We start from the raw sequence: 24,728 nt of genomic DNA on the forward strand, positions 1-24,728 counted from the left end.
ACTTCTCATGGCATTATGGGATCCCTTTTCACTTCGGAAAATTTGAGCACAGCATAATGTCCACTCAAAATAAAGTCCTCACTCAACCCCGCTGACCCTGCTGTGTTGTTACAACGATCGCTGGTCCGATGACCTAACCTGACCTGACCTGCCCCCTCTCGGTGACCTGAACTGTGCTCCTTACTGACCCGGTGTGCCCCCGGTGTGCCTCCAGGATGACCGCTGGCCCGGTGACCTGACCCGCCCCCTGTCGCCCGCCCCTGCTGACCCGGGGTGCCCTGTTGTGCCCCCAGGATGACGGCTGGCCCGGTGACCTGACCTGACCCGCCCCTCTCGCCCGCCCCTACTGACCCAGTGACCCCCGCTGTGCCCCCAGGATGACCGCTGGCCCGGTGACCTGACCTGACCGACCCGCCCCGGTCCGCCGCCGTCCGGTCATGATGCTAATGGACGGCGGCCAGCCGCGCCGCGGCGGCCCCCGCCTCTACCAGTACCTGCCTGCCGAGGGGGCCGTGTACGCGGTGCCGAGCATCGCGCCCCACCCGGCTCACCACCTGGCGCCGCCCCTGCTGCCGCCCAAGGTGAGATACCTGAAACCGCCACTGCTGTCCTCCAGGAAAGGTGTGCCTGGATCTGCCACCGGTCACCCGGAGTGAGGAAGAACACGCTGCCTTTGTTATAGATGTCCTTTAGCAGAAACTTAGCTTTATAAAAATTTGCCAATTCGTGAGGGCTGCCTGAATTACAAATCCTGTGACTGATGTAAGCATCAAAGGACAAGTGATCGGAAGGGATTATCCGATACATCCCACCCGTCTCTTCTGTCAAAATGTCGCTCAACCCACATTTTTAGCCTGAGTGTTTGAGCCTAATGGGAGCTTGGACCGTAAAATATTTCAAGATTACATGCTCTGTCGGTTGACAGACTAGCAAAAGGCACGACCGCCACCACCCACCTCCGTGTATCCTCCACCCTGTTCAAATTACCAAACGGCACCTCTCTTTGTGAGCTGCTCTCTTCTCTCCGGACGTGGGGTCACGCCTTCATGCCCCAGCCGCACCCCTGAGGACATGCCTGGAGCCGCCTCTGGCCTGCCAAGGTGAGCCCAGCACGGTTCGGTAAGGAGGCATTCATCCGATGGAGGTCATACAGGAGCACAGCAGAGTCGCAAGTCACACCGGTGAGGCCAGCCGCCAGTGACAGATCCGGAACACCAGAGGTGTGCTCCGTGTCGGCTTCATGGGCCGTGGAACGATGTGGGTTCACGATCAGTGAACCAGATAGAAGTTCATGACTCGTGGAATCCTGTGGCCTCTGTTTCGGCTCCGTGACGCTATCACTGTCGATGCATAACCAAACATGGCACTTACACCCGGTAGTTCATAACAACTAAAATTATTTCAGCAGCAGTCTAGGCGTCAGCTCATGCTCGAACAGGTCATTCGGTTCCACGTTTGGTGTCAAGCACACACCCAAAGCGGGCAGGTCCGCCAATATTCGCGCTGCTTTCTAGCACGCTGCGCCGCCAACCTCATTCAGGCTGTTTGTTCTGCGCGGACAAGGAGCGCCGTTTGCCCGGCCGCCTCGGCTGGCTCTGTGAGCACTGAGCTCCCATGGCCTGAGGCGGCGGCGCTCTCCAGTTCGGTAATGTTCGGCTCTCGTGATGACCGGCCGCCGTTTGGGCCACCGCCCGCGGCGGGGGCATCCATCGCTGGCCAGGTGCTGGGGTGGGGGAGACGGGATGCCAGAGCAGTGAGCACCACCTGCTGCTGCCTTAGGACTGAAACAGACTCTTTCCGCAGTCAGGAAATCGCATGCGAGAGCCTATTCAAATACATGGAAGCACGCTCGCATCAATCGCACGCACCTCCCGGATGCGATTGATGCGGAAGAATTATAATGTATTTGAATAGGCTCTCGCATGCGATTTCCTGAACGCGGAAAGAGTCTGTTTCAGCCTTTATAGTGGACGGTATGGTGGTGGCCTGTGTCTGGTAGACTGACGTGTGCCGGAGGCATGGTAGACGACTGCTGAGGTGTAGATGTTGGTGCTGGGTCTAATGAAATTCACATCCGGTCATGTTATATCTCAATGAGAAATTTCACTGTTGAAATTTGATAAACAAGACATGAATCTGTGTTAAATTCGATCCGGTTCGATTTTTCACACTTTTCAGAACTAATTTCGATGATTGATCTTCCGAAGACGCATTTCCTTCCAGCTGTTTTCGCTTTCTACGAACGATCTTCTGATAAAATCGTCGAATCTGTGAAGCTTCACTTCAGCCCGTCCTCAAGCTTCGGGCTGAAGCTGAAGCTTGAAGAGGCGTCCAGCCTCTCCTCGTCGCTCATTGCTGGGCGTCGCCACCTTTCGCGAGCTCAGCACAGTCCCTAACCCTCCCGGCGACCCTCCCGAGTCCCGACCTCAGGCGCACCCGCCTCCACCCACCCCATCAGCGGATGAATCTCCGAGGTGCAGGCACACCCGCGCTGACACCCATCGCTCAGCAACCACTGCTGCACGGCGCACCCACACGCCGGGTTAGGGTCCGGTGCTTGCAAAGGGTGCTGCCCGGCCTGGCACGTCCCTCAGTATCTCATTCCACCTCTTTTCACGTCACTCTCACCTCATCTCAAACAGACACAGTTGGAGCACAACCCTTGTATGTAGGCCTGAGCCATTTCAGGGACCAGTGAAGCCTACGACATTGTGATGACTGTTGAGCAATGGGTACTCAGCCAGAAGTATACATTTTCATTGTTCACATGTCCTGCGTTCTCACGTACACCTAACCCGTGCATATTACCCACACACTGGTCAGCTGTCTCTCACACAACTCATGTGACCAGCGTGTGAAGACGCATGCCTGACCGAGTGAAGTCGCCACGTACCAGTTGGTGGTTCCCATACCTCCACCACAGTCTGAAGGGGTTAGCCTCGTTCGATGTGTGGGCCGTCATAAGTGCTGTTTTTCGTTCACCTGCTAAAATGGAACGTCTGGCGACACTTGCGGGGTGATAAGTGATAAGACAGAGTCTCGAGACTGACGTCTACAAGTGGCTACGAGCGTTTTTAGCCAGGCGACAGTCACAATACAAGACACAAGAAGACCTTGGGCTGCTCTTTTCTCTGGGCGGCGCTGAAAAGCTGTCCAGGAGAGTGTAGCTAAACAGCATTTACTCCAGGCGAGTTTGTTGTAACGTGTCAAACGAAGGAAGAAAACGTAAAACGACACCGCTTCCATGGGCGGGGGCTGTCTCGACTAGCGACAGCGGTCCGTCGACCGCTGGCCGGCAGTGTGGGTTTTGCGGCTGTCCCGACGGGCTGGCTGGGACTGTGCGCCGGGCACAGCGATAGCTGACCTCTGACCAGTCTCGGCGGGCGGCGAGGGCGGCGCCCACGAGGCGAAACTGGCGCTCGCCCGCGCCGCAGCTTTCCCGACCAGCGCCGAGACCCAGGTCTCACTTTCAGACGCGTCGGCTCCGAGCCGCGAGCCCCGGCTGAGCGTGATTATATTTGCGCGAGGAGAATGTCAGGGAGACGTAGTCTGAAGGGAGACAGCTTTCTCACCCGTCAACTAAGTTTCTAGCTACTTCTCCATCAGTCAAACAGACATAAGAAACGACTGGTGTCACCTTTTGGTGATCAGCCCGCCCGAGCTGGTGACTCCTGCGGCGCATTGGCGTGGAAGGTCAAACGCGACGGTTCTCCTCCACCAGATGACATTCTCGCGTGAGAATATCTGTAATGATGCCGTTCTCTCGGTTCGGCGATACCGGCACTCCCCTCACGAGACGTCACAAGGTCGTCTCTGAGGCAGTACCACCCGGAACCCCACAGGGGGAGGTGCGCCAGCGATCACTACCCCTGCGCCGAACTCATCGCGGCCGATAAATATACTGTATTCAGGGAGTTAATATTCCCCAGGCCATAACAGGTAGTAAGTGAGGCTCGGAGGTCTGTATAATGAGATAGACGCACCTGATCAAATACAGCATGTTGGAGTATTCCCCGTTGGTATCAAATCCACGTGTTAACTCATGCTCTTGTTCATTGCTCCTGTTCTTTGTTTACGAATAAGGGACTGCAGACTGAATAATAATTGTACATTATCATAAAGGTATGTACATATTGGTCTTTTAAACATAAGGTCATCTGTAGCCGTTCCTTTTATGTATCGTCGTTATTATATAAAACCTGACAAAATTGTATGATAAGGTATGTATCAGTTGTTGTTTGTTGTAAGCTTTATTTTTCGCAATTGATTTATTATCTCGCCTAAGCTCCGGGCATTGTCCGATCCCAGTTAAATACATGCATCAGGCATTATGACGGAAGCCTGAATTCCGTTATACCGGAGAGCTACACCAAATTGAAAATTAGCCCATCAATAATTATCATTTTCTATCCCAAGTGGTCAGATAGCCACCAAATACATCATTTCTGTAATTGTCTGAATGCGCACATTTTAGTGTGCCGTCCCTTGAGGACCCGTACTGAAATAATTTGTCTTCTAGGATGCCTACGGTAGGGTCATACATCATATCTCCCGGGTGCTCAGTTCATATAAGGCCCCAGGACGTAGAGACTTGTCGATGGCTTCGTGGGAAGTGTAACGTGCTTTGCAGGTAGACAAAACGTGTTTGCATGTTTCGTATAATTCATTGAGTAGAACGCACTAAACGTAGCCGAACAATGAAAAGAAGTTCAAGATAAAGCAACTGTAATTATCTATACCTACCCACCTGAAAGTGTTCCAAAGCTACAAAGTGATGGGCATTGTGCATTTCTTCTTCACTTATAGACACCGAAGAGCCAACCATTGTTGTCTGCTGAGTGCTGCCAGGATGCTAATTGCATTGACAAATTACCCCGAAGTGTCAGTGATCAAATTACCTCACTGATGCATGAGAATTTCAGTCTCTTTACACGATCGTCCGTAGAAGCGATTTTAAACGGTCCCACAGATAAGTCTTTGATATTCTTCAGAACAAACCACCAAGGAAGTGATGAAAGTTTTCATTTTCTTTGCAATCAGAAACCCAATCAACGATATCTCTTTTTATCGATGTTTTAAGTTCGTCCAGAGTTTGATCGTGGTCGTTTTCTCCACAACACACAGCCAAAAGTCAGCGGGAAGGGCTGTCAAAGCCAGCCGTCTCATTCGAAGCTTCCCCTGAGAACCTATCAAAAAAGGCCACCAGCGGCGCCTGACCGCGCCGACCGTCGCCACAGTTGCGCCACCAGACGCCGCCGAGTCGTTGAACCGAGGCGGCGCGCTGCGGCGTAGAGTGGCTCATGGTCACGCACACTGCGGCCAAATCGGCTCACAAAGCCCGATCGGCGACGGTGCGACGAATGTGGCGCGGTCGCGGCGGTCGCATGACGCTGTGAGACGATAGCGGTTCACCGGAACGACGACACGGCTTGAGGAGCGGCCGTGTACTGGACATAATTTGCCAGACTGCCGATAGCCGACAGAGTTTGACAGACCAATGCGAACCCGATGTCGTTTGACAAACGTAGATTCAAATTTCAACATGGTTCGTTTGACGTGCGTCCAGCATACTTCGACGGAACAATTTCGAACCAGGCCCGACACAGTTACGCGAACATGCATCAAACCAAAGATGTCGATGTAATCCCACCAGCGGTTCTTATCACACAATGTGCATCTTTTCCACCTGTGCAGCGCCTTGTCGGTGGTGCGTACCATCAGACGCAACACCGTGCGGAACCGGCGGCCCCACGCGCTGCCCACCGACGCGGTACGGCGCGGGCATCGCTCGTGCCGGCCCGGGCCGCGCTGCCGCGCCGGGCGGTCGGGCCGGTCCAGCGGGCAGCCACCGGCGACCTACATCCCACCGTCTGACCCACACCGGAGAAACGCCGGCCGGTTTCCTCCCAGAAATGGGCTGAGCTGTCGCACCGCGTGGCGCACACGCGGCACACAGTGCGCACACACACAGAGACAGACACGGGCGGAAAGCGAGGCAGGGTATCGTTACATCCGCCGTGCCGTCATTAAAGACCGGCGGTGTGACAGCTGCCTCTGATGTTTCCTGCTCGTGCGTGCCGTGTAATCGTGAGCAGGGAAATGACCTGAAAGCACGGGCAATAACGAAATGGTGTTCATGTCGTTCCCGCGAAGCTCAAGTGCTTGAGTAAGTGGCAGCAATAGGTGGGTTGCCACGGGCTCATGTGAACAGTAAATAGTAATCACACGAGTGGTGACTATTCGCTGTTGCTTGAAATAGTCTTGCCGTAATCCGGGGCGTGGGTAGTTACCGAATCAAACAATGCTGGCAACATGATTCCAGAATCCAGGCTTCCCTGCTCTTGCAATTTCAAACCTCCTGATATATTTTCATAAATAAGAACGCATCCCGAAGTGGTATTCACGTAACAGTATTCACATAATTGCTGTTTATAAAGCCAGCCAGCGCATTACATGAGATGTCTCTGGTCAAATAAATCGAGCCCTGCGCTAAACGTTTTGCGTTATCATAACACTCCGTTTCTTGGTCTGCCCGCAGGAGAAGAAGAAATCGCTCTCCGACTGGCTAAAGTTCGGCAAGAAGAGTCGGTCGGATGACCGCCAGCTGCGCGAGCTGGTCCGCTCGCCGCCGGTCTCCGAGTACCAGGAGCCGACACCGGCCACCGCCTCGGCGCTGGCCCGCTCGATGCGTTACGCCGAGGCGTGGCTGGCCGACCAGCCGCGACGGCCTCCCTCCCAGTTCGCTGCGCCCGTGGCCAGGCCTTACGGCACGGTGGCGGCCCGGATGCCGCCGCGTCGACCCACGGCACGAGCCGCCTTCGACGCACCTCCGCCGCCCGGGGCGTTGGTTTACCCATGGGAGACATACGCTCCGGCCGAGTACGCCGTGCCCGTGGTGGCCACGCCGGTCGATGACCCTCCTCCTCTGCCACCCGGCGTGTGCAACTGCAAAAAGTCGCTCATGGAGAGCGTCCGCGGTAGGAAGAAGACGTCGTGTAAGCGCTGTGGCGCCGAGAAGCTGACGGTGCGCCAGGTAAAGGCTCGCTCACGAGCTGCCGCCTCACCGTCGCAGTATCAGGACCCGTACGTGGCCGTGCGGAGGTCCAGACTGGGAGCGTCTGACGGCGATCTCTACGAACGGCCCCGCTCGCAGAGCCACGAGCGTCCCCCGGCGCCTTCTCCCGGCGAGTACGCCATTCCGCGTGTGGACGGCCGACTCCGTGCCGGCTACACGAGAGCTGTGGACGCCGGCTGGCCGCAGCCGGTTGGGTACGCGCCGGGAGCGGTGGCCTACCAGGCCTCGTGGGCGGCGCCGCCGATGCCGCCCAGCGAGAGCCTCGACAACAACTACCTGGCCCGGGAGAGCTCGGCGCATACGGCGCAGAAGAGACGAGCCCTGCTGCAGGTGCCCTGTCCGGCGCCGCCTCCGCCGCCTTCCAAGGCACAGGTGCCGCAGACACTCACCACCTTCCTCCCCGAGCCGCCGCGGCCGAAGGAGAAGCAGAAGGAGACGAAGAGCAAGGAGAAGGAGTCGGAGAGCGGCGGCGTGTCGCCCGACTCTGGTTCTTCGTCTCTCTCGGAGGATGAGTGGAGCGCAGAGGAGTCCACCACGCCGCCCAAGCGGGAGACGAAGTCGAAGGATGATGACTTCAGACTGGGTCCCAGTGCGCGGGGAACGAGCGCGCTGAGGCTGTCTCCAGCCGGCGTCGAGCCGATCCGATTCCCACAGACGGTCGGAGGCTCCAGGCTCGCCAAACTCTCCCTGGCTGGATCGTCCAGTGTGAGGATCACTCAGAGGGAGCGGAAAATGGCGACTGCGCCTCTGCCTCCGGCCGAAGTCCCACCGCTACCAACCGAGCCGCCGCCACCGCCACCACCTTCTCAACCACCACCCCCGCCCTCTCAGCCACCACCAAAACAGTCGATACCGGCCGCTCCGCCGCCGCCACCTGCACCGTCCGTTCCCGCTCCGACCTCGACAATACCACCTCCTCCTCCTCCCCCACCGCCTCCACCCCCGCCGCCACAGACAGGCGGCATCCAGCCTCTGAAGCCACCGAGAAGGAAGAAGGCCGCTGCAGAGGAGCAGACGGAAACGGAGCCGGACGCGGAGCCAGGGACGGCGACGGCAAAGAAGCTGGAGGTCCAGCAAGGAGCGCCGCAGCCCATAATCTCCATGAGCGATATTCTTCAGGTGAGAAGCAGAATGATAACTCACAGGTCACCAGTAAAAATGAGTATCACAGGACTAAAGTAAAGGGTAGATTTTCCGCCGATAAAATTCGGCTAAGATTCCTGACATTATGGTTTGCAAGGAATGTTTTAACTCAGGGTTGGATCTAAAGGTAGGTACCTAATAGTGCGTGCCAGTGTAGACACTGTTAAAGTCAGATAGCTTCTGGATTCATTAAAGATGCACGTTCCTCACTAAGCCGTCTGTTTATCCAGGTGAAGTCCATCTTGAAGAAGACGCCGGCGGCCGACTCTTCCTCCGGCACTTCGGGCACCGACACCGGCTCCGAATGTGGCGCGGTGGTGCCTACTCTGGCGCAGCTGAAGCAGCAGCGCCAGAAACGTGTCCACTTCCGCTCACACGACAGCCTCTCCGGCGACAAGAAAGGATCCTCCGGCGATAAAAAGGCGTCTGACAAGATCGAGGACCCAGACGACAAGCAGCACGATATCGTCGCCGCCATCACCGACGCCTACGATCGTGTAAACCGGACTCAGCACGACGCTGATGGTGAAATGACGTCATCAAAGGAGGAGCGGACAAAGGATGCGACCGCGAGCGGACCGGAGGGTGACGTCAAAATGACGTCATCTGGAGCCGGCGCCGGCGAGGTGACCGTGAGCGGCTCCACGGTAGCCATCGAGATCGGCGAGAATGGCCAGTGGCGAACAACAAACGTCAGCATCGCGACAGGTGAGTCCATTTGGGGGAGAAAGGGGAGGGGGTTTATCGCTGCGGGATGAGACGCTCTGTTCAACTGTCGTTCCATCTGCATTATCCGTGGTCACCGCTGTCATCAGAGACATACGAGCGGTGAAAGGTTTGAGCAGGGTTCGCGGCCGATTAGCAGCAGCACCGCACCGGCAGTCAAGGTCCGCATTGCGGTTTTCAATCCAAAAGAGGATCCGTCCGTTAGTGCGACTTCGATAGCAGCTTGTTCACAGGAGCTTATTGATCATATCTGACTGAGTTTAAAACTCAAATGTTTTATCTAAAATTGCTACTGCACAGATCCCATGCTTATTGGCAATAACGCATTTTGAATGGATGTTGACGGCTAGTCTTTCCAAGGCTTGACCAGATAAGTAGTTAGCGAGGAAAATCTAAGCGTCTAATTGTAACGCGGCCTTATAATCCAAGTTTTAAAGTGAAGTCAATTGTTCTTTCAAATGGAATAAATATGGACTACGGAATGGTAGCGTCCTTCCGAATACAAGGACTATGGAAGCGCTAGTGAAATGCAAGCACAAGCACAATGGCATAATAGGTATATACCTACCTATCAACTACATTTGTCACAGCACGGTTTGCTTGCAGAAGCCTTGGCCCATATTGCGTATCCGGCTTACACTTATCTTCTGTTCAATAAATCAGAAGGGATGATCTCTATGAATAATGCATTCATAATGTCTTCTGAGCTCTGTTGATGGTCATAATCACATACTTAGCACGAGCTGCCCATCACACACAAAAGTGAAACATCCAACAAAACAGCGTAATAGCGCATTTTAGTGGAAAATTGTTCCTATTCCCGTCAATAACCGCTGGTAAAAGCACTCATCCGGTCTTTAACAGCGGGTCTATGTTACATCCTCCGCCGAGCCGCGGAAGAGGCTTTCTCGCCCCCGCCGATGAGTCTGGTCTCGTCTCGGTCGTTATTCTTCCGGCCGCTGAGCGGATGACCTCTGACTTTCATTCTCTCCACCAATATTCGCGACAGTGAAGCCGGCCCGTCGAGGCATGGCGGCATTAGCGGCACAACCCGGTCAGCCGCGCCGGAATTGTCTCATGTCTGACTACCGTGGGAGCCGCCGGTGAATCACCGTGAGAAATCCCGAGAGACAGAATCCGACTCGGACTGTCGATCGTACCATAATGCGCTTCAGCTGTTGTGTCCGGTAGCTACCGACGTGCCCGTGGCCATACCAGAGGCAGCCGTGATGTCTGTGTCGGCTTTCCCCGATAGCCATTTAGTGGGGTCGGCTTAGACCGGGCCACCGGAACTGGAACGTCTTGGCTAGTTTTGTATTCGTGAGGCTGGAATCGGACCCGTCGATGGCTCGAAGCAGGCGAAAATGAGGGCAAATTGGCTGCATTGTCCGAGGGTGGAGCCAATCTTCGTATAATATCGTGTCAAATGGCGAGTGTCTTTGAGTCATTTCCGACATAGTAAACGGCATTTCCGTCGGCTTTCATTTAAACTCAATTTTGTTTGGCGGTTAACTGCCAGATTGCCTTTGTTTCCGACGGCCGAAATAATGTTCTTTGTCTTTTAAATGTGATGGAGCGCTGATTCCGGCAGGCATGGAACTGACTGTGATTTACAGCCGACGATAAATCGATTCCGGACAAGGTGTTAGAGTGGTGGTTTTGTGGTGACTGGTGGCATTATAGCAACAACAAACAAACTATGCTACGTACATAATACATATGCCATCTGGTCTGATCCGACAGCCTCTCTACTTCATCCATTAGACCAACTTTCTGTAAACAAGTAGCATTCATCAACGCACAGTCTGTGCAGCATAAGTTACAGGTCTCGCCTCTTTCAAGGAGCTCTCGTTCTCATATTCCCTCACAGCCCGGTACCCCCCCCCCCCCCCGCCGCCACTGATATGCCCCGCGGACCGGTCTACCGTGGGTGTGGTCCCGAGCTCGGCGTAAACACGTCAGGGCGCTCAGCAGTGGAGAAAGGCGTCAGCCGACCCTGCACTGACCTCGGAGTATCTACCTGGCACCTGCCTCGCCCCCGTCGGATCAATCCCCCCCCCCCCCCGGGCGGGCGACCTTGGGGACGGGGAGGGGCTGGGGCTGCCCGCTCGCTCCTGCAATGGCGGTGTTTAGTAGGGGTAAGATAGACGTGCAATGGACAATGGATAAGATAGTGGGAGCCGGAGAAGAAAGGGGAAAAGATGTTGGCGTACGTGAGGAAGACGTTGATAACGACATTAGTGGTTTACAGCAGAGTGGAACAGAAAAAGTGGGGTTTTAAAGTGATTTAGACTATATGCACTTCCAAAAGATAAAAGCTCGAGGATAAGTTTGTAAACTAAAGAAATATAAAACTGGGTGCATAGGTGCTCAACGTCGTCAAAAATCATCGAAGCTCAACAATCTAAGAGCAAGGTGTAGCGCCTCAACTCATTTGTTTTTTGGGCGTTGTCGAGCTTTGAAGGCTAGAAGGCTAGAGCTGTGTGATCACGACCAAGCATCATTACCATGACCAAGCATGATAGATTTAGATACGTGTTTTATAACCATAAGGTATTCGCCCCGTTTGTTGGGGACAGTGCAATTACAGACCATTATCAATGTTTGTTTAGGTGCACCTCGCCTCTAATCCGGTACACTCGATACAGTCATCCTCCCTTCTGCCTTTGTGTTTCATTTCTCCAGCTGTCACCAACGACTATCATCCACACTCACGACGCACTGTGTGCTGACATCCATGGCTAATTTTATCGATTCTGGAGAGTCAAACTACGAATTATTCAGACGCATCTCTCCGCGTGAAATTGTTAATGCCAGCCAACGGCGTGAGATGCGCCCTTGTCTAAGCCACCGAGCATGTCACTCTTCGGCACTCCCAGACAGGGGAATGATGGCAAGAAACGTGACGGTACTCCTGTCTCTGACTGTCCATTGGCAACCACGCTTCTCAACGTGAGGGAGGGGAGCTAGTCGCTGCAGTTTGCGACTGGTCGTGCCACGGGTTATCAGTGGGAATCGCGACTCCAAAGGTGGCGCAGATCTCATAGGAGTGGTGTGGCAATCGCCCCACCCTGACGGGGTCAAAGGTCAGATGAAACGTGGTCCGACCAGCCAGGAGAGAGGGGATACAGAGAGCGAAGGAGCTGGGAGGGAATGCGAATCGCTGCAAGGGCGTAGTAGTGAACCATCAATTTTATCTGGGTACAATGTTTTTCTCATCGAAAAACATCATGCATATCGATGACAACGAGAAACTTGATCGTTATCCAAAGGCGGAGGTGAAACCCCTATGTTGTTTCTTACATCCATGGCTTGAATGGAAAGTGGTTGAAGCTGGACAGCGTATGTACACACACAGCCTGCCTGTAAAGGGTGGTGGGAGGGGGGGGGGGGGGCTGCAAACAGGGTCCGGATTCCGGTGCTTGGTCCAGCTATGGACCATGGGAGGAGAGGCGGGCGAAGGAGAGACACCAAGACCGGATTGTAAACAGCACAGCGGGTGGACCATGCCGGAGACCACTGAACCATCCGGTCTGTGCGGAGACAGAAGTGGTCCACGGTATAGTCCCAGACCGGTCAGCACATCCGGTCCGTCCCGTCTCAGCCCGTCTGGTCGGCCGGCCGGCCGGTCTGTTCGATTCTCCGCAGCGCCATTCAGCCAGGAAACGGGCGGCATGTGCGCTCAATGGCGGCACGCGGAGGTAAAGGTCGCTTCACATGGTGCTCACGACTTTCTCGGTTCCGGTCCCGCCGTCGGGCCACTCGCTGACAGGAAACCGGCGCAGAAAGTGGCCGACGGAGGCGAGTTTTTACCTCCCCGTTTTGGAGGGGGCCCGGCCGGTGACGCTGTCACCGCGGCTTTCATTGATCGTGCACGGATAAGGGGACCAACGATCAGCCGATAGTCTGGATCGGCTTCAGTAAGCTGTGCGCGATCTTCGGTTACGTCAGTATCCGTATACAGAGCGCCAGTTCATAGGGATCATAGGGTTTTCGTGAGAAACAACCATATAACACCAAACGAGCTATGGTTCCGAATTCAATGCTGACACGGCGAACATTATCGATCCCTTCATCATACATACTGTGACCTGCAGCTGCAGCCACTGACACCTCAGTACCGACGTCAAGCCCCCTAAATAGGTGACTGGAGGCGCAGTATCGCCGCCATAACACCGTCGGCGTGCCGTGTGGGCGCGGCTCCTATACCCGGCGACCTTGGTTTTTACACGGTCCCGCATGCCTCCCGTGATGGCGTCCTGAGATGCAGTCAGGCCGGAACTACAGGGGAGCGGGCGGGGTTAGGATTGTGGGTTTAACCTTTGAATAGATCATCTCAAATAGTTTCACAGCCGGCCTAAACCTCATGGAAGAAATTATTGGGATCGTTTCTCAGTTATCCGTGCATTATGATCCACATTTTTTGTCGAGTTGCTTCTTGACCTTTTCGCCAATTAAAAATACTGAATATGAAATGGCACAAAATGGTAAGATTCATGCCAAAACGCGGCTGTTTGCAAAAATACCTACGTTGAACGTGGAATGCAAAAACGGTCCATGCTTTGGATCTCTCGCGAATAATCGGCCATGCACGCTCATTGGCGGCTCATATGGCGGCGAACTGGCATCGTCCACCTGCTTTGCTCCTCTACCTTTGTTCAGACATCAAACCCGTGTGACGGAGCTGCGGGTGATTATAATTCTGCCGGTGTCTTTGTGAGCCGCCGTCAGCCCAACTGGCACGCAGGGAAACCATTCCGAAAGCCTTGCACGTGACTAATGAAGTTTGACGGCTCGCGGAGCTGTCACGAGAGGCTCGCTATCGATATTGAACGGAGCTCAGCGTTTTTTGACTCTCGAGCTTGAGAAACTTGCAATACTTTTAGGTACTTCTTTGCATGCCGGTAGCGATGTAGATATGGTTTGCCAATTATAAAGTTCCCGGAGGCCACTCCGCGATAACTGTAAAAACGCACCGCAAAACTGATCGTAAATGACGTTACCGGTACACCCAAATGATTAAGTGCCGATTCAATGACAAGCGCCGGGCCTAGTTGGTTTATAAAATGTCACTCATCCTTTGCCCTGTATCGCAAAAAGAAGGAAAATATGATATCCGATATTACAAAATGTAGGCAGGGTAGGCGGACGTACAACATCGAAATAATCGTCTTGCCTTACTGGCAGTTCAGATTGATTGCCAAAATACAACCCATCGTTGCCTTTCTTGTCCTGCACTGCAGGCAGCGTTGAGAAACAGTCATGCAACGTTTATCAATCGTTCTGTTTACCTTCACATTTAGACAGACAGATAAACGTTATATGCCTGGTTCCGCTTTTAATTAATTGTCGTATTTGCTGAAGCCGCAACCAATCAATGACTCGAGATCCCCATAACAAGCCCCACCCAAACTCACGGCCACAATGACAGCTGATGCGGGATTTAACCCCGACATCCACCGGCCGTGACCGCCCGTGTTTACAGTTCGTTCGCTCGTTAGCAGCCGTGTTCAGCCGACACTTTGCCCTCATCTCCACGCCGATCGATGGCCTGTCATTGGTCATCGTGAGAGCTGCAGACAGCTGGTGTCACGAGCAGAACAGGCTCGGGCGGGGCGGGGTCAGACGGGGTCAGACCGGGTCACCGCCAGAGGTCACCGACGGACACAGCGGGGCGCCGGGCGATCACCGTCAGGTCACTTGGGGGTCGCCGGCAGGTCACCCGTCGACCTGAGCGAGAATCACCACTGGGAGGCCCTCAGAATGGGGTCTGAATGCCTTCGGCATTGATTTGGAGTGCCCTCAGATTCATTGTGGGTGACCTCAGTCTGGACCACCATGGATCGGATGATGTCACATCAAAGCCATACCCCATATTCGATCGGTGATGCATCACTGACATCAACAAAAGAACGCGGGATGAGATAGACGCCTGGGTCGACGTTAGGTCGTGATGCTTCCAGCCGGCGTGCGGCGCGTAAAGATGATGATGTGTGGGTGTGAGGAAGGGAACAAGGGGAGAGTGAGAGCGCCCACGCGTCGCGCATAGCCACGATGTCTGATTGGTGCGCCCGCTGGGATGTAGCGGAGAAAGTGACAAACTGTTGTGACCAGTTGTGTGCCGCGGAGAGCGGGGCAAACAACACGAATCCCATCTTCCCTCCGGGAGATAGTCTGGGCACGAACAGAGCTGAGTCAACGAGCATGTGTTGTGAATGCACGAGACTGGTCATTTGTCAGTTGTTTCTCTACATTATCCAATACCCATGAACGGGATATCAACTGGTTCAAAGGAGTTGGTCGATTTGAGCGCTATTAGCTACAAATGAGCCGGATTTAAGCAGCATACAAAGCTCCAAGACATAACAGTGCCTTGTTTATCGACTTCCTTCCTCCACTTAGCCATCGAATATACGGGATTTCCGTTCGACGAAGCTTACCCTGGCCGGTTTTGTTGCATTGTGTGTCCGGCACACACATTGTACTTCCGGCAACATGCGATTCGACAATGATATCATATTTAAGCCCCAAAGCACATGCTTACACAGGCCAGAGCGTACAAGACTAGCCTGCTATCTAAGATATGTTTTCTTCAGCCATGGCTAATCCTTGTCTCATGAAGCAGAGTCGCACCGACTAGAACTGACCAAAATAGCACAGTCCCACATTCCAAAAGCTGCCAACATTCAGGCATTTGTGTCGGTCACAAATGTGGCCTAAGTGCGGTCGAGAACGCTGACCAAACGGCGTCCCCGTCTCGACTCTAGGCACCCATGTTCTGTTCTGTTATTCAATCCCCTTATGCCGAGCCCTGCTGATTCTGGTGGTCACATGGTGCGGGAGGAAGGGGGATGGAGATGCTATGGCGTTCATGCCTCTATTATTCCGCCCCTATTACAGTGCACGGAAAGACTGGGATACTCGACCGTCGAATGTCGATTGCCTTCCAGTTAGCGTCCCCAAGACAGTTCCTCCTACATCTCGTTTAGCAGCGGCCCATCTGGCAGTGTGCTGACCCCTGTTTTGTCCGTCTGTCCCCAGATACTGAAGAGACAGTGCTGTCGCCGGCCGGGTCGCCCATCTCCAACAAGGCGCTGCTCTTCAACGACACCATGCGTCTGCACATGCCGGTGCCGCGGCCGTCAGTGCAGGACGTGTTCTCTCCTCCTTCCTCCGACGGTGGCGCCAGGCGCTCCAGCATCGGCAAGTCCAACTCGTTCAGGACCCATCTGGGGAGGCCGCGCGAGCCGCCGCCACCGCCTCCCGAGAAGCCGTCCCCGCCGCCAGCTGGGGAGGCGGCAGAACCTGCTCCAGTCCCGGAGACCTCCGCTCTAGCCTCGTCTCCATCCGCTGCTCCGATCAGAGAGCAGCCGAAGATGGAGCTCCGAGGCACGCCTTCGACAGAGACAGCGCAAAAGGCTTCAGCACCTTCCTCGTCTAGCAAAGCAGCCAACAGCCGCACGAGCACTGTGCCGACAGCGGCCAAGACGAAGACGACCACGACGAATAGAGCGGCATCCAAGATACCCACCAAGTCGCCGTCGAAGTCTCCTTTGAAGTCTTCGTCGCCATACGCGGCGCCAGTCCCTGTCACACCGTCGAGGCCGCTGAACGCCGCGCCGAGGGCCCGTCCGGCTTCTCTGTCGACGTTCAGTCCCAACGCGCCGCTAACTGTCAGCGGACCGATCACAGAGCTGGACCTGGGCCGGCGACGGTCCCAGGCAGCGGCTCGAGGTCGGCCGAGCCCGCCAGCACGAGCCGGACTGGCAGTGGCCATCCCGCAGGTGCCTGTCTCCGGCAGCGGTGACAGCAGCGGCGGCAGCAGCGCCGACAGCGGCCGGGGAGACAGCCGTGCTGGCAGTAGGGACAGTAGCACGGCTCGCGTGCCGCCCCTGCACGCGCCACAGCCGGGCACGGAGTCCGACCGCGTCTCCGTGTCGTCAGAAGGCAGTGACACCCCTCCTCCGCTGCCGAGCAGCGCCCCGCCGCCTCTGCCGAGCTCGGCACCGCCGCCGCTGCTGCACACCAGCACATCCCTTCCCTCGTTCCACACCAGTGTGTCACTACCGACCCTGCGCGGCGACTCACCTCCGCCGCTGCCCTCCAGCTCTCCTCCGCCTCTCGACGATGAGACGTCGAGCCCAGCTCCCTCGCCAGTCTCCTCGTCATCCTCGCCGTCAACGCCGATCGTCTCTGCCGAGACGCGGCTCCAGCGCGTCTTGGACTCCATCGCCGCCGAGGCGCGCGCCGTTCCGCGTACCCCCTCGGAGGCAGCTCCTCCTCGCAGCTACTGCTCTGTCGACGCCATGATTGAGTGGCGCACTGACGAGCCAGAACCTGACCACATCTACGAGGAGATCCCGGAGCGTCGCCAGCGGCCGCGGCTGCGCGCGCTGCTGCAGACAGTGACCGGCTCTCCGGCGCTGCCGGCGCGCCGGACGTCCATGTTCGGTGGTGCGTCACGAGCGGAGATCCTCAGCTACTTGCAGACGGCCCGAGAGCGGCAGCTGGCCTCGGAGCCGGAGACGGAGTACGGATGGGACTGGAGCGGGCCGACCAGCTCCACCAGTGACACGTCAGAGGAGGGACGGCCCGGCTCGGCAAAGGTGAGAACGACCGGCTCGGACTAAACAGATTGGAGTGGGGTGTGACATTGGGGGAGGAAGCACAGCATCTGGGCGGAACCACATTAGTTGCTTTGCAAAATTTTGAGAAAACTTTCGGAGAAACTCAGAAATTAATTTAAATAGCTATTACTTTCATTCAAGAACGAATGGATAAACTGTCAAATTTTGACGGATTAATATACCTTTAAATCGGAATGTTTTTGCGTAGCCTCGATTTTGGGAGGGGCCTAAGTACCTGATAAGATGATAAGATTCTGATATGGTGTCAAGACTTCAGACACGTGGTGGTAATTTGATCCCGCTCGAGGCGAATTCACCGTGATTTAGGCCGGATTTAGCCTCACGGTGCCGTACGCCTCCGTGACACCCAATCCCTGGACCGGGACAAGTGGATGCAAAGCGCCTCAGATGGGCACATTGGTAATTGGAGCCTGCCGAGGGAGGGTCGAACCTTGAATATGAATGAAACTGTCGGATAATAATAATCGCCTGATGGCTATCAAGGATATTCACACGTCATATTACTTCAGTCGCCGAGAACCACCTTCTATTAAAGTAGAGGGGCGAGGTAAACTGACTCCATGTTCACTAACGTAAACCATCTGTAGCTTATTCCAAGCGCGTTTAACGAGAGGTCGAAGCTCTGGAAACGCCTGCCGCGATGTGGAGGCCCGCCATTGACCTTTGATCCGTCACACCCCGGCCAGGGCACGCCTCCGCTTGTTATACGAGTGCGTTCACCCGCCCTTCGTGGCTGCTGTGACAGGAGAATACAGCATCCGTGTTATCTCTGCCCGCTGCGGGCCTCTGACCAGGATTAGGAGTGCAGCACACAAATCGACTCGTCGCCGCTGACCCCAAATTGTAGCGGTGAGCCGCCGCGTCATTTCGTGACATGTGGTCGTGTCTCGTGGTTTTGTGATGTATGTGACGGCGACCTGCCCGACTTTGCCAGGCTCTAATGCGGTGCTTACTGTTTCTTAGGAAGCGTGTGCCACTGTTCGACTTTCGTAATGGTTCGGTATGCGATTTGGACATTCGTGTCGGGCATTTCAACCACAGGTATATTGAACTTCCCGACTTGTAAAAGTTGAATGATCATCTCTTCGAATCCGACACCGAAATAAGCCAAAACAGTATCGACCCCACGTTAACAAAAGCTCAATTTCATCGATCCCCACAACATCTCTCGTCTGTCACTGAGCCCGCGGCCGACCTGCAATGACCCCTGATGACCCCTGACCTCCCGCACAGATGGGCCGCAGCCTATCCGCCGAGGTGGAACGGACGGATTCCGGCGTCGGCTCGGAGACCAGCAAGGGCACCGTCCAGCTGGGGGACCACGACTGTGACGACTGCCTGCAGCCGGTGCCCACTCAGGTCTCAGATAGGTCAGTGCTGAGTGCACAGTGCATACCCGAATGCGTGTGCGAAACTGTGGATACCTACATGTGCATATTGTGTGATGCATAATTCATATATGCAATTGCAACTCTGCATGTAGCTCATCAAAGCCTTCAGCGCCTTCGCTACACAGTTGCTTTTCTGTCTACCCGCACCTGTACCTACCTACCGCTATGCACCTGCGGTGGTTCATACGATTTCCATTCATGAAATGAGATTTCATACTTTCAACAATCTTGAACGATTTCCATTTATTCGGGAATTCCACTCTCCCTCCCTCCATCCCTCTTATCTCTCTCTCTCTCTCTCTCTCTCTCTCTCTCTCTCTCTCTCTCTCTCTCTCTCTCTCTCTCTCTCTCTCTCTCTCTCTCTCTCTCTCTCTCTCTCTCTCTCTCTCTCTCTCCTCCCTCTCTCCTCCCTCTCTCCTCCCTCTCCCTCTCCCTCTCCCTCTCCCTCTCCCTCTCCCTCTCCCTCTCTCTCTCTCTCTCTCTCTCTCTCTCTCTCTCTCTCTCTCTCTCTCTCTCTCTCTCTCTCTCTCGGCCGGTCCTCGGAAGCGGGCGTGGGAACCGACCACGGATCCAGTCCACCGCGACTTTGTTCGACCCGTGGCCCGCTCCGTGGACTGGCCACAGACCAATTACCGATAATGGAGCCAGCAAATTGAGCCGCCCGGCCGCGCCGGTCCTGGCTGGAACGGCCGGTATCAGCGGTCATAGAGGCTACTCCAGGCTGGGACGTTCCGCACGATAGGCCTCAAAGCTCGGCAAAGCCACGGTGGCCGCCTCTGTCCACCGTTCTTGTGGAGCATGACTATTACGGAACGTGTTACGTAGCACTTCGTGTCTGAATGCAGTGGCTGGACGCGCGAAGGCACTCGCCACGCGTCGGGCCGGTCCCGTTCGACTGCGGCGGTGATGGTTTCGGGGTGAGAGGTCACCACGCCGCTGGGTGTCATTGCAACGGTGTGCTTGTGTCGCAAGGTGACAGAGTTCAGCTCACGGCTCGGTCAGTTCACATGTCCGACTTTGAAAATAGGACGCAAACGAGGGCTGAGGTGGTCTTTGCAAAACAAGTGTCGGGGCTAATATGTAGAAGTCGTTGTCACACATAGCTAGCAATGTTGATGGATAGAGAGTGCGACGGTGCATGCTGCTCCATTAGAGCTCATAGCCAACATTGTGCAATGCGCGCTACGCACCGAGCAATCAGGCAATTTGATTCCTACTCGGCTCATGCCTCTAGCGTCCCTCCTTCAGCCATCTCGTTTACACTCAAACATATAACGCCAACCAAGCCGTTCGACTCGACTCGTGAACTCATGACCCCGATGTCCGCCCCTTCCCTAACCTCCCTCCTCTCAGTTCACCACAGTAAGCCGAAGCGCGTCTCCAGATCCGTTTAAAATGCACCAGAGCTCGCCCAGAAACGGCGATTAGCCGCGAAATTACACACCCTCCACCGATTGGGGTCATCACGGGTTATTCCGGGAGGAGGGCAAAAACGGCAGATCGGCAGCTACCGTGGTGCGGCTGAGAGCGTGATGAGTCCTCCGCGGATCCACAGGCGTGAGGCCAGGGAATTAGTGTCGTCTTTAATTGAGCAGGATGAACATTTTGTGGTGGACTCTAACGCAGCGTAATAAGCATGCATGTCTAATTGCCAATTTCGTGACATGATAATATCATCGAGGTTTTAATTCTGCTGCCATGAACAGGGGCGCGGGAACTACTTTCCGACTGGGGGGGCACACCATAATAGAGATCAACCTAGGGTACCCCCAAATCTAGTTTTCTCACCGGTTTTAGGCCACTTGTTTTTCATCCCTCGGCTTTTTCAACAAAAAAGAAAAACATTTGCAAAAAAATGTGGTATTCCGTCTCAAAGCTGTGGGGGCACCGCCCCCACGGCCCCAGAGTTGGGGGGGCAAGCTGCCCCCACTGCCCCCCCGGCTCCCGCGCCTATGGCCATGAAACTTTTGCAGAGATAGAGAAGTCATTTCATATGCTATTACTGCTAGGCGTGACACTGCGTGCCAAACTTTTTTATGAATGCATATTGGAATATTTTCTCCGATCTGACCTCGGTGACCCTTCTCGACAGCGGTGAGCTGTTTGACCCGTCCGTCTGCGGAAAATGTGAGAAGAAGCGCCAGGAGCGGAAGGAGATTCTCACGGAGATCGTGGAGACGGAGCTCAAGTACGGGCGCGACCTGCGCGTGATGCTCGAGGAGTTCTACCGGCCCATGCTGGTGGCCGGACTGCTCACCCACGAACAGCTCTCACAGGTGAGGAGGGCGAAATCTCTCAGATTAGCCAACGGTTCTCACAGGCAAGCGGCGGCCGGAGGACTCTTACAGAAAACCAGACTTTGAAAGATACCAAAGAAACCTCGACATCTCAGGGTCTTTCAGGGATCAGTTCTGGGTCCCACGGGCTTACAGTTCAGCGGGTCTTGGGATATCGTAGGTCAGAAACTCACATAGGGCAGTGGCTAAACTATCAAAGGTACATCCCTGGCTCTTACAGCCTGCTAGTTTCAGGACGTCAAAGGTCGATATCCGACACTAGTCCTCCAGGAGACCTTGATTCTCTAACGAACAACCCTTTCACACGGTAGATAATTGTGGTCGGCTCCCAGAGAACGACAATAGGCGGGCGAATGTGAAGAATACAATTACAGACACGCCACATTAAAATGTCGGCGTGAGGGTAAAGAGGCGATTTCTATGTCTAGCTGGCCCCGCCCCTGGCACCTGGCTCGTGGTTTTTTAGCGTGATGACACAGGCACGCATGCCGGCCAAAGAGCCCGCGAAATTCTCCACAGGATTCGGCCTCGGCTTTGAACGCTTATAGAACAAGGTCGGTATTTTCAGGTAAAGCTGATTATGTGTCGTTCCATTCTTTGGAACATTTTTGTTAATCACTTAATACGTGTCTAGTGCAATGGGTTATCCCTTATCAACATGGCCCATAAAATTTGGGTGATAGGTGTTAGGGCGTTCCAACATTTAACAATACAAAATCCAGGAAGATTCGGTAGGATAAACCTAATTTGGAAGGCTGAGGCCAATCTCCTGTGGTACAAAAGCTGGTCATAAAATGTTCGTTGCATGTCACTTACTACCAAGCTACACTGAAAACTTCTATTTCCGAGCCTACCTGCGGTCTGAACAATGACCCAACAGCCAGAAACAGCAATTACAACATGTTGTACAACGTACAACGTATGTCATGTATGACATACGTTATTACGTGGAAAGTCAATGACCTGTTTATAGTTACACACAAGGAACTTGTAAATTCGTTACAATCGCTATATTTTTAGGCGCCGAGGATAGGAATAGGCGCCAAATCCTGCATAAAAGGGCAATCAATTGTGGATATTTGAAAATAGGCGACCCGTGAGTCGTGACTACCCATTCGTGATCCCGGCGCCGCACTCAGTGAGGATATTAAAGCATTGTTATTCCGAGCCAATTGCAGTGCGGATAGTGATACCGATATTTGCATCGCTTCATCGATGTTTATCATTCAGTACCAAAACGCACAATGGCAGTTTGAAGTACATTTAGCTGGCCATTGTTTGTGTTTTTTGTTTTTGAAGCAGACCGTCCCATTGAAGAGACCCGTTTCCTCCCCGTTGTGGCCGTTACAGCCGTCTGACCGGTTGATTTCTTTTGTCGGTCAGATCTTCCTCAATGTTGAGGAGCTACTGGAGGTGAGCCGTCAGCTGACAGCCCGGCTCAAAGACGCCCTCGAGACGGCGCTCAACGTCGGCGACGACGACCTTCTGAGCGTCAGCATCGGCGACGCGTTTCTGGACGGGCTGGACAACACGCTGCGCGCCTTCGAGACCTACTGCACTAAACAGGTGGGCGAACCGGGCGGTACCTACACGGCGGTCCAGACGGGATCTGCATTGGCAGCATGGAGAAAGAAGGGTTAATATGAAAAGTAGGCGAGTGCCTATATTGAGTGTTTTTAAGAATGATTTCGAATTATGTTCATTTTATAATGTTTTTCAGCAGCAATGCATGAATGTGGGCCAAACTTATCAGGCTCATGTAGTGCCCTAATGAAATTGGATATGCTCGCAAGCCGGTCAGTGTAGCAACTATCAAGAGCAGGGCAGGGCAGGAGCGGGGCAGGCGGGGGCGACGCCAGCCCAACTTCCGATATTGAACCATCCAGCAGATCCCGTCTGCATGAGCAGCAATGGCCAGGGCTAACCAGTGCGTGTCGATGGCCTGCCCACCGCTGACCACAAACTGTGCCGGTGCGTGCATGCGGTGATACCGCCGCCGGCCGGGCTCCTTCCTTAGCGGGCAGCGGGTCCGAGGGCGCGGCAGACCGGTGGGACCGGTCCAACACCCGTTCGGACACCGCCGTACGCCACTAGCCGGCGTGGGAGGGGCGGTCCGGCGGTTCACAACTGGAGCGCACGCTGGACCGGAGCGGTGGAATGGTGGGGAGTGGAGCTGGGGATGGTCTGGGTGGTTAATTGGAGAGGAGTTGGTGGTAAATATGAATGCAAAAGAAATCTGGCAATACAATGATAGCCTTTACGTTGGGTGAATCGTATACCTACTGTGGCTTGTAGTGCTAAAAATTCCGGCATAAGCGAGAATGAGTCGTGTACCCAGACACACTCAGCCCTCAGATGCTAAAGTCAGGAATGTTAGACAACTGACAAGGTGCCCAAGGGACGTGTTGGCAAAAACAGTGGCGTAGCACCGTTCAATAGAAGTCGAGTGGCTTGTTAGCTCATCCAAAAGAAGGTCATTTTATGAGGAAGGCATTTTAGGCCTGCACCGAAAGTCCATTTTATTAACTATCTGCAGTTTTATGCCGTGCATATTTGCCGTTTCACTTTTAATGCGGATTGCGTGTTCTCATAATGTACTGGCATCTTCACGACGGGTTTTGCTTAGCTAAGCCAAACTTGTCATGCCTTTTGTTTTTCTGGCCAACTTCATGATATTGTCCGATAAGTGCCATTCGAAGAAGCTTATCGCTAGAGCTTAACAGTGACCTCGATCGAAGACATGTTTTTATGAGAGGTCGACGAGGCATTCAAAAAGTTAATTGAGTGAAGTGGGCGCGATATCTGCAGCGGGTCCGGTGCGGTGTTTTAAATCACACCCCAACCAGTTTAATGAGACACCCGGTCCAGCTATCCAGTTACTATGGCGCTGGTGCCGCATAACTCAATCTCAATGCATGCAAGTTGCGATTGGGATTGTAACTATACTGGAGCCCGGTTGTTAGGTGACTAAAGATTGACAAACACGGCTGAGTCCTTGAGGACTCATCAACTGTTCTTTCTAACCAGCATGCACCAAAGATCCGCAATTAAAGACATAAATCCCGTTATCAAAATAAGTCGTTGGACGAGTCAGAAGCTGGCGTCACGCACGAATAGGCCTTGGATGAAAACACGACTGTGATGATGATGGTACGAGTTTAAGGACGCATCGGGGATAAAGACCATTTGGCGTGAAAACAGACTGTCTAAGAATGCATTCGAGTGCCACGAGAACTTCTGCTAAACTGACGCTCCCTCGTCTCGACAGGGTGCCGCCTCTCTGCTTCTCGCCAGCCTGGAGAAGGAGCGAGAGCTGCTGCGCGTCTTCCTCAAGGTCTCCCAGATGGAGAACAGCCTCCTGCGGCGAATGAACCTCAGCTCGTTCCTAATGGTGAGTCCCTGTCTCAATCACGACAGGATGGTGGCTGCCAGAAATGGGCGCATGGAC

At 54.4% G+C, this 24,728-nt stretch overlaps 1 protein-coding gene across 1 annotated transcript in view; it reads left to right on the forward strand.

The window, feature by feature from the left end:
* LOC122393487 (nascent polypeptide-associated complex subunit alpha, muscle-specific form-like) overlaps positions 1–24,728 on the forward strand; it is a 65,687-nt gene that overhangs the window by 36,215 nt on the left and 4,744 nt on the right. The window contains exons 2-9 of the mRNA XM_043389538.1: positions 377–581; positions 6,539–8,194; positions 8,449–8,926; positions 15,986–17,550; positions 18,826–18,962; positions 21,076–21,259; positions 22,664–22,846; positions 24,549–24,671. Coding sequence (XP_043245473.1) covers positions 438–581; positions 6,539–8,194; positions 8,449–8,926; positions 15,986–17,550; positions 18,826–18,962; positions 21,076–21,259; positions 22,664–22,846; positions 24,549–24,671 — 4,470 coding nt within the window. The 5' untranslated portion in view covers positions 377–437. The remainder of the gene's footprint in view (positions 1–376; positions 582–6,538; positions 8,195–8,448; positions 8,927–15,985; positions 17,551–18,825; positions 18,963–21,075; positions 21,260–22,663; positions 22,847–24,548; positions 24,672–24,728) is intronic.

Source organism: Amphibalanus amphitrite, unplaced genomic scaffold, assembly GCF_019059575.1.
Source record: "Amphibalanus amphitrite isolate SeventyFive unplaced genomic scaffold, NRLGWU_Aamphi_draft 000024F_arrow, whole genome shotgun sequence".
NCBI lineage: Eukaryota > Metazoa > Arthropoda > Thecostraca > Balanomorpha > Balanidae > Amphibalanus > Amphibalanus amphitrite.